The sequence below is a fragment of the Narcine bancroftii genome, chromosome 10 (genome assembly GCF_036971445.1).
Source record: "Narcine bancroftii isolate sNarBan1 chromosome 10, sNarBan1.hap1, whole genome shotgun sequence".
Classification (NCBI taxonomy): Eukaryota; Metazoa; Chordata; class Chondrichthyes; order Torpediniformes; family Narcinidae; genus Narcine; species Narcine bancroftii.
In genome coordinates this window covers 78252305-78262549 of record NC_091478.1, presented here as the reverse complement: position 1 = coordinate 78262549, position 10245 = coordinate 78252305, and the positions used below count along the sequence as shown (strand labels likewise).

General features: G+C 48.1%; 1 protein-coding gene across 5 annotated transcripts in view; it reads left to right on the top strand.

The window, feature by feature from the left end:
• The first annotated feature begins 4525 nt into the window (after positions 1-4525).
• vrk3 (VRK serine/threonine kinase 3) overlaps positions 4526-10245 on the top strand; it is a 50892-nt gene continuing 45172 nt past the window's right edge. For 2 of the 5 annotated variants that reach the window (XM_069901508.1, XM_069901507.1), the window contains exon 1: positions 4526-4698. In XM_069901508.1, coding sequence (XP_069757609.1) covers positions 4541-4698 — 158 coding nt within the window. In that variant the 5' untranslated portion in view covers positions 4526-4540. Of the gene's footprint in view, positions 4699-9951; positions 10065-10245 lie in introns of those variants that run through there. The other 3 variants (XM_069901512.1, XM_069901511.1, XM_069901510.1) reach the window with 2 other exon arrangements.

The following is a 10245-nucleotide window of genomic DNA, read 5'->3' as shown; positions in this document are numbered from 1 at the left end:
TAGGCCCCTTCAAACTGCCATTTTAATTGGGGTTAACCAGGCAATTTGAACAGTTAGTGACCGAGTTGCATAGCAATTTGAAAGGGCCCAACCAGGTCCCGGACCTACTTCAGAGGTGGTCAGGGAACTCAGTAAAACTTACCTGAGCATCCTGATCCAGCAGTTTGAAAAGGGAAAATGGCCAACCTGGTTAGTCTGGTGACGTTAGTGCTTGTGTCACAGGGAAACCTCTGGCTGAGGTGCTGCTGCTGTGATCGGGGAGAGAGTGGGAGAACTTATAAAAACATTAAATTAGTCATGATAATGTATTACAGAAGATCTCTTATTCAGGATGCCACCCAATCCAGGGAATGTCTGATGTACATGCAACAAGTTCGAAATACTGTTAAGTGAGAAAATCTGCAGTTGCTGGAATTGAGTTTAATACACCTGTGGATCTTGCTTCACGAGTTGCTCAACAAGCTTGGTTTCAATTGTAATGATTCGTGAATTCGGCGACCAGTTGAACTTAAGACAGTTCTTTACAGTTAATCAATTTGAAACACTTCACTGCTTCATCCTTTTGCAGTCCAGCAATACCTGCAGGTGTGAAACAGGCTTGTTAAGGCAAATTGAATACCTGGAAAATAAAGTATCACCTTGTGTCAAGTAATAATTAGTTGCAACGTTATTATCCAGCTACGGGAAATCCAGAACTGCTCTTCCCTCATTAGGTAGTAATTTTCAACATGTTGGAGAAACTTCTAATAGTATCAATGCACTCCTCTATAATCCACTCATAGGAGTGCCAAAATTGGAAGAGGTATGTTGAATTTGCTACCAGCAGCAGAATTAATACACAAATAAAATGAGAACATGAGAAATGCCAATCGGTCATTCAACTGCAGATCTACCATTCATTATGATGGATCTTCTGCCTCAGACATTTCCTGCTCTGACTTCTGATAGATTTCTGGATTAAAAGAAATCAAGTATTCTGTTTGGATGTAATCAATGTGGTATGTTAACAAAGCTTAAGTGAATGATGTCCAATCACATTTTATATGTTAAAAAAATTAATATGATAGCCATGTCATTAAATGCATAGAAAAACTTAAGCAAATTTTTTATTTTTAATCTGGGATGATAAAGATTTTCATGAAGACGATTTTGATGACATGTTGCAAAGTCATCATGCATGATCCATTTTTTGGTTGAGTTTGAAGCCTTTAACATTCAATCCGGGTCTTGCTCACTCAGAATGAAAGTAACGTAATGGTCTCCCTAAATTAAAGAATCAATTCAATGCAGAATTTCTGGAGAATGTGACCAAGCAATTGCCAGATTATGAAGAGCTGGTCTGAGCGAGCTCATTTCACCCAGGAACAAAGACATCCAAATGGCTTGGCACTGATTTGAATGAAATAGAAATTATCAGTTTATGATCAGGAAGCTCTTGCGAGGACATTCATTTGTTTTTAAGACCTTCTTCATTGTGGCCCAACGTGATTCACATCCATTAGCAAAAAAAACCTTCAAATTTTAAAGTCTAGAAGACTGATGGCTAAAAGAGTATATTAAGATTTTATTGTATCAGAGTAGAGAAATGATATGATACCAAATGAAGATTAGTTTGAAGTAGTATTACTGAATGTTTGTATCAATACAGGCATTTCTAACCATGAATGCCAAAAGCTTTGCTCAGCATGGGAACATTTGGGAGATTGTTCAAAATGTGATGCTGAGCAAGTCCTAGGCTGTGATTTTAAATCATTCAACACTCAAAAACAGAACACTGCACTTTCTTGCTGATGTATGGTCACAGCACGTTACCACCAAGTCAGTATGGTTCTGCTGGGCCAGCACTGTTGTGATACTCTCATTCAATCAGGGGGTCAAGGAAAGCATGAAAGTAAAGTGGTAAAATATGCACAAATGTTTGGGAATGATAAATATTCATTATCATGTGTAAAAGTCCATCAGGTTCCCAATGACTGACCTGGGAGAACATTTCCAACCACAAATACCCCTTGTTAATTGGAAGGTCTCCCCAATGGTCTGTGCTTCTGAGGAGTGTGCAAGCTTCCTTGTCCTCTTACAAGGACTCTTCCACCCCATTCACATCATTGGAGTGTGCCCGTCTTAACTGTCATTGCTGGTTATTTTTGTAACTCTGTTGTCATCAGAGCTGGAAGAAATGTCCGCAATTTGATTCTTAATGTCTACCATTATCACTGCTTTCGAATGAACCATAGAACATAACAGTACAGAAATGAGCCCTTCAGCCCTTCTAGTCTGTACCAGACCATTATTCTGCCTAATCCTGGGACGGGAAACCTACAGTCCAAATTTTATCTGGCCTGCTACACAATGCATTCACCCGATCACCCTCAGCTGCTCCCACATAAAAATAAACACTCAGCTTTATCATCAGTGGCCCCAGGGGCTGTGCCAGAGGATTAAGCATCCCTCAGCAAAGGATATACTTTGTGGCCATATAAATGCTACCTGTTCTTTCAGGGTCGTGAACCATGCAGCAAAATTAATACATTCACGCGGAATGTTCACTGAAGTCTCTCCAGGTCGTTATAACCAAGAATCAATCATCAACCACATCACTTTTTGCCCCTGGAAAAATAACACACACTGGCGCTCCTGGGAACACACTTTGCCCTCAAGATGGAACTGAGACAAGCTGTGCATCAGTGGCCAGCTGACCCACACTTGGTCCCAGACCAATGAATGTGGAGTCGGGTGACCCTTTCAGAGCCACCCCAAAGTGCCCCCTCCCTGAGCCACTGCCACTGCCACCCACTCTCCCTACTCTCCCCTCTTCCTGCTCTTCTGAGACGCTCAAAAGGGCACAGAAACAGATGTCCATGTTTGGGACACACTGCGATGTTCCTTCATCTGACTTTGGCTGCAAGCAAAACTCATTTAGCATAAAGTAAATTTTGTTTACTTGGAAATGAGATTTACCTCACCTCAGAATGCAGAAAAATTAAATAAAAGCAGGTGATCTGGATCAGAGGCAGACGTTGAGAGGAATACATAATAGCATCTGCTGAGAATGATTAAAGATGCTGTATTCGATAAATTATGTCCAGTTTTACAACAAAAATAATTGTTACTGATTATTTTAAAAACTCCTGAAATATTTGAAGAATTATTTAAAAGCAACCAAGTTTGCAGCACTCCAAATGTTTGTCTGAAATATTTATATCCAGCAAGGGATGATTTTATCACTCCTGCTAAGTAGTTCATTAGACCAGTGGTAAGATTGATAGCACAACTCTTTGAGATTATTGACTTTCTTGTCAAATTACCTGCCTGCTTCCTTTTCACATTCTATACTTGTATTTCCATTTGCAATTTAATATAATTGAATAACTAATGGGTGCCAGCCAGAAAAAAGAATGAGTCATTGTAACTTCAATTAAAGACAACAGGGTTAGGATAAAGATAATAAAAGATTGAATGCCAACAGGTCAACAGTGAAAGAGAGCTTCCTCCAACTGACTGCAGACACATAAATTCAATTCAAACATCATACTAATTAATTACATTAACCTAAAATTAACACTTATCAAGAAAGATGACCCCATAATTAAGCACCATTATCTGTTTCAGTCGTGCCCTCAAGGATATAAATTATCCGTTCATCCTATGGCTAGTGTTGCTGATGTCACAAGAGCAACCTTGCACTCAATGTAGGCAAAACCAAGGAGATGATTGTAGACTTTAGGAGGAAGTCAGGAAAATACGAACCAGTCTTCATCAAGGGGTCAGTTATGGAGAGGGTTAAGAACTTCAAATTCCTGAATGTCAACATTTCCAAGGATCTGTCCATGTCGATGCATTCACGAAGAAGGCTCGCCAGAGGCTATACTTTGTGAGGTGTCTGAGGATATTCGATATGTCATCAAAGACACTCAAACTTCCAGAGGTGTACTGTGGAGAGCATTCTGGCTGGTTGGATCCCTGTCTGGTACAGAGGTGCCAACGCTGAGGACAAGAAAAATCTCCAGAGAGTTGTGAACTCAGCTTGTGACATCTTGGGCACCAGGCTTCACTCCATCGAGAACATCTTCAACAGGTTGTGACTCAAGGACCCCCATCCAGGCTATTTCCTCTTTGCTCTGCTACCATCAGGGAAAAGGTACAGGAGCATAAAGATGAGCACCCAGCAGCACAAGGACTGCTTCTTCCCCACTGAATGCTCAATGAGCCACACTGCCTTACTTTGACTGACTGCACAATTTTTATTTATTTTTGTAACGTTGTTTCTATGAATGTTTGTAGTGTGATGCTGCCACAAAACAACAAATTTTGTGACTTGTTCATAGCTGCTACCCCTCCACCATCAGACTCCTCAATGAAAAACTCAGAGTCATTTAAGGACTCTTACTTGTGCACTTTTTCAGGTCATTAAAAAAGCGGGTACTGGAAGGTCTCGTCACTGCGGTGTGGGAATCAGACATCAGCCCCTTCGGCCCATCACGTGCATGGTGGCCCAGTCGGATGGTTATGTAAGTGCCCGGGGACGGGTCCGAGCGCCCCCATGTGGTCCGGCAGAGCACACGTCGCTGCCCTGGAGCGGCCGACGTCGCGGACGAGCAGAAGCTTCCGGCGGCCAAGCCGGCGCCAGCCACCGCGTAGATGCAGGCCTCAGACCCGCAGCTGCAAGTCACCTGGGCCCAGTGAATGCGGCTCTGTCAGGTAGGCTCGGGGATGATGGGGTTCCTGCCCGGCCTCGCCTCCCGGCGGTGGGGAACGGGCCCTCACATCAGTGCACCCATCTGCCTGCGGCCTAGTCACCGGCGGAGCCTGACGCTCGATTTATCCCGCTGCTGGCGCATGGTTTCATTAAGCTGAAGGAATGAAAGAGTAATGCCAATAAAATCGTCCATTTCAACAGGCTCGATTTAAAATTATATATATTAATGTACGTGGTTGGAAACTAGATTCGTTTAGGCTTCGCTTCCGGATCGAACGTGACAAGCTTTCAATTCGAATCTAATTCCACTTTTATTATTGAACAGGAACTACTAAACTATGCAAATGTGAACATTGTCATAAAGAAGTGAAATCATCCCAGATCCCAGTTGTCAACGCCCGTTCGACATTATTCCAGTATTAAGATTGTGGTCTCAGTTTCATCTCCCCCCCCCACACACACACACACACACGAAGTAAATGAACCTCTTACCCCAACATGAACTTTTCATCATTATTTATTCCGACCCTTCAACCTCTGAGTTATCTGCAAACTCAATGCATTTTTTTTCTTTGTGATTATGATATAGATGGGCCAATTCTTGCACATACTGATATTGACCTACACAGAATTTGTGTTGTTTAGCATATTAAAATGACTAATTAAACTATTGTCCACAAACTACTTATATTGGGGCGGTACACCATTAGGCAGGCGAACCGGCCCCGCTTGTCACGCACGCGGCGGGGCAGCCGGCCAAAATGGCGTCGTCGGGGGTTTCCTTCCGACTTCGGCACTGGGCTCAGAAGCCCGTGCTTGGGGGCCCACGTGACATCAGCCAGGTCCGGGCTGGGAGTGTAAGACCAGCCAGGCAGCCTGAAGTAAATTCGTTTTGCTCACTGAACTCAACCCATCTGGTTGTGTGATCCTTCAGTTAGCATTGTAGCCGCCGCTACAATTGGTGACCCCGACGTGAACGACCCTTCGATCAACGCTATAGCCATCAAGCTTCCTGACTTCTGGATTCAGGAACCGGAGACCTGGTTCAGCCAGTTACACCTCCGCCAGATTTCATCGGATTTGACCAAGTTTTACCATGTGGTTGCTGCCCTGGACCAGGCCACCGCCAAACGAGTGCTGCACCTCGTTCAGCACCCACCCGCGGAAGATAAGTACGGGACCATCAAGCGGGTGCTCACCGGCTCCCTCGGCCTCTCCGGGCGTCAGTATGCCGTTTGGATGCTGCGCCTCCACGCCTTGGGGAACAGAACTCCAATCAAATTGATGGATGAGATGCTCACGCTCATGGGCGATCACACCAACTGCCCACTCTTTGAGCGCCTCTTCCTCGACCATCTGCCCAAAGACATCCGACCGTTACTGTCCCAGGAGAGCTTCGTTGACCCTAGGAAGGTCGCTCAAAAGGCTCAGGAGCTACGACTCGAACGATTCCCAGAGGGCTCAGCAGTCCAGCAGGTTACGAGTCACGGGCGTAACCATGCCAAGCCTTCCTCTAGTGCTGCAGTGGAACACCCGGCCCCTGCAGGGTCCTCAAAGAGCATATCCAGAAGCAAGTCATCCATTTCAGGCCTCTGCTTCTTCCACCAGCGCTGGGGAGCCAAAACTCGGAAATGTCGTCATCCCTGCTCGTTCCAGGGAAACGAGCAGGCCGGCCGCTGTTGATGGCTGCGGCGGCTGGCCAAGAACACAGTCTCCTCTACCTGCGGTATTCAATCAGCGGCCGACGCTTCCTCGTCGACACCGGGGCCCAGATCAGCGTCAACCCAGCCACAGCCATCAAGTCCCAGAACCGGCCTCGAGGACCTCCCCTGCATGCAGCCAATTAGACGGAGATCCGAAAGTATGGAGACAAGACCGTCCACTTCCAGATTGGCCAGCAGAAGTTCTCGTGGAGGTTCACCGTTTCATCTCTCCCAACCGCCTTCCTGGGTGTCGACTTACTCTTCGCCCGGGGATTCCTGGTCAACATTCAAGGTAGGCAACTGGTAGATGCCCGCACCTTCCAATATGTTTGCCTCAACGCCTCTCGCACAAATCAGCCGCAGATGACCGCGGTCAGCATGCCCAAGGACGAGTTACGGCACATCCTGGACGAGTTCCTGTCCCTCCTCAAGCCGCAGTTCTCTGCCGCATCACCACACCATGGGGTGTTTCATTACATCCCCACCCAAGGCCTGCTGGTCCATGCCAACGCACGCTGGCTCCCGCCGGATAAGCTCTAGATAGCGAAGGAAGAGTTTTTGCTTCTGCAGGAGCTGGGGATCATTCAACACACCGACAGTCCTTGGACCTCACCACCTGGTCCCGAAAGCCTCCAGCAGCTGGCACCCCTGCGGAGATTATCGATGGCTTAACGATGCGACAGTACCGTTACCTGATCCCTCACATCCAGGACTTTACCGTCAACCTGCATAGCACGAGGGTATTCTCCAAAGTCGACCTATTGCGTGGGTATCACCAAATCCCGGTGCACCCCGAGGACATACCCAAAATGGCCATCATCACCCCCTTCGGCTTGTTCGAGTTCCTATGCATGCTGCCCAGACCTTCGAGCGCCTCATGAACACAATGGGCAGGGATTTGAATTTCGTATTCATTTACCTGGACGACATCCTTGTCGCCAGCAGAGACCAGGTACAACACTCTCACCTGCGCACCCTCTTCTCCTGACTGGCCGACCGCGGCCTTACGATCAAACCAGCCAAATGCCAGTTCAGGAAAGAGTCCATGCAGTTCCTGGGCCAAACCATTACGACCGAAGGAGCTACACCTGCCGCTACGAAGGTCGCTGCAGTCAGGGAGTTCCCACGCCCGGACAACCTCAAGGGGCTACAGGAGTTGATGGGTATGGTCAATTTCTATAACCGCTTCATTCCAGGCACTGCGCACATCATGCAGCCGCTCTTCGCCCTCATCGCAGCCAAAGACAATACACTTGCCTGGTCTCCAGAGGCGAGCAGGGCATTTGAAACCACGATAGATGCTCTCGCGAAGGCTACCCTGCTGTCCTCCCATGCACTGACCTGCAAATAGCGCGCTCCATCGATGCCTCTGCCACAGCCGTCGGCGCCGTCCTGGAGCAGCAGGTGAACGGACAGTGGAAACCACTGGCATTCTTTAGCTGACTTCTTCGCCTGCCAGAGCGCAAGTATAACACTTTCGATCGTAAGTTGCTGGGCATGTACCTGGCGGTGCATCATTTCCACTATTTCTTGGAGGGGAGGCCTTTCACCATTTTTACTGACCACAAACCCCTCACTCAGGCTCTTGCTATGGCAAGAGATCCCTGGTCGGCCCGCCAACAGTGTCACCTCTCCTTCGTGTCAGAGTTCACCACCAACATTCGGCACAAGGTGGAGAAAGACAACGTGGTCGCCGACGCACTCTCACGATCAGCCATTTGCGTGCTGACACCCGGCCTCGACCGATCAGCTCGCCCGGGACCAGAAGTCCAATGAGGAGACGCGGACCTTCAGGACTGCCATCACGGGCCTGCGGTTCCAGGACCTCCCGACACCTCACGATGAGGGCACCGTCCTGTGGGATGACTCCATGGGCACCCCGCGTCCAGTGGTTTTCCAGCAGTGGCGCAGACAAGCCTTCCACCATATCCATGATCTTTCCCACCCTTCCATCAGGTCCACGGTCCGTATGGTGGCAGAAGATTTCGTCTGGCATGAGCTTCAGAGGCAGATTGCAGACTGGGCCAGAACCTGCACCCATTGCCAGCTTTCCAAGGTACACAGGCACACCAGAGCGCCCGTACAAGATTTCAAACATGTCTGGGAACGGTTCAGCCACATACATGTGGACATCGTCGGACCCTTACCTGTTTCCTGAGGTAACAGTTATCTTTTCACAGTGGTAGACCCCACCACTCGTTGGCCTGAGGCAATCCTGATGCCAGATGCCTTCACGGACTCCTGCTCCCGAGCGCTTTTGAACGGTTGGGTTGCCCGGTTCGGCGTCCCTAACTACCTCACCAGTGATTGGGGATCCCAGTTCACCTCTGCGCTCTGGGCACAGCTCGCCAACTGGCTGGGAATTTTGCTACATCACACCACAGCCTATCACCCACAGGCCAATGGACTAGTCGAGCGATTGCACCACCACCATAAGTAGACGCTGATGGCCCGCCTCACCGGCCCCGACTGGGTGGACGGGCTGCCTTGGGTGCTCCTGGGCATCCGCTCGACACCCAAAGAAGACCTACAGGCTTCATCAGCCGAGCTGGTCTATGTTGCACCGCTAGCCCTACCCAGTGAGTTTGTCAACGCACTTCACAACCCCCAGCAGACACCGCACTTTCTACTTCCTTGCCTCCAGGCCCAGTTGGACTCCTTACACCCCCACTGCCACCCAGACATGGCACACGGGCCTCTTACATCCCCAGCAAGCTGTATTCCACAGAGTACATTTTTATCAGTCGGGGCCCGTCCACAGCACCTCTACAAAGACCATACGAAGGGCCGTACAAAGTCGTCCAGCGTTCAGGATCCACTTTCACACTGGACATCAGTGGTAAGAGGAAACTGTTTACGATGGACAGGTTAAAGCCAGCCCTCCTTGACCCTTCCGAGCCAGTAGTTGTAGGCCAACCCAAGAAGCAAGGCCGCCTGGCAAAAAAGGACATTGGCGCCAGTTCTGGGGGCGGGCTGTGGTGGTACGCCATTAGGCCGACCCCGCTTGTCAAGCACACGGCAGAGCAGCCGGCCAAAATCGCGCCGTCGGGGGTTTCCTCCTGACCTCGGCACCGGGCTCAGAAGCTCGTGCTTGGGGACCCACCTGATGCCCCGGTGATGTCGGGGCCCCCCAGCGTGGTTCTCAGCCAGATCCAAGCTGGGAGAATAAGACCAGCCAGGCAGCCTGCAATAAATTAGTTTTGCTCACTGAACTCAACCCGTCTAGTTGTGCGATCCTTCAGTTAGTAGTGTAGCTGCCGCTACAGTATGTTACAATTGGGAATTGTATTTATTTTTGACTGCGTCCGTAGTTCACATAAAGCACCTAATGGACCCTAAAAAGAGTTACGAGTGTATTGCTACAAATGGTTATTTCAGTATCTGATGCAAATTTGGATTTGAAAATGAATAAATTGCATGTCCTGTAAGACTGAAATTAAGGATTTTGGAATGCTCAACAGATCTTGTCAACTTTCCAGTTCTGAAGAAAGGTCTTCAGCTTGAAACATTTTTTTTTTTACACACAGAAATTCTGTAATATTTCTGTGAGGAAGACCCAGCATTAAGATGGCTATGGTTGTTTACACTGAAACGAACAAAGCCGGCATTTTTCCAGATCATTTCCTCTTTTTACACAGCAAGCTGGCATTCTACGAGCAAATGAGGTGGGACGTGTAACTCAACAGTGTCGGCATCAATGTCTAGTGTCATGTTTAAAATGTATTTGATACCATGTTAGACCCACTTTTTTTCTCCCAAAAAGTGGCTCAAAAATATTCCCTTCGTCTTATGTGCAAGGTTGAAATTAGGGTAATAATGGTGAGTAACACCGACACTGACATGTCG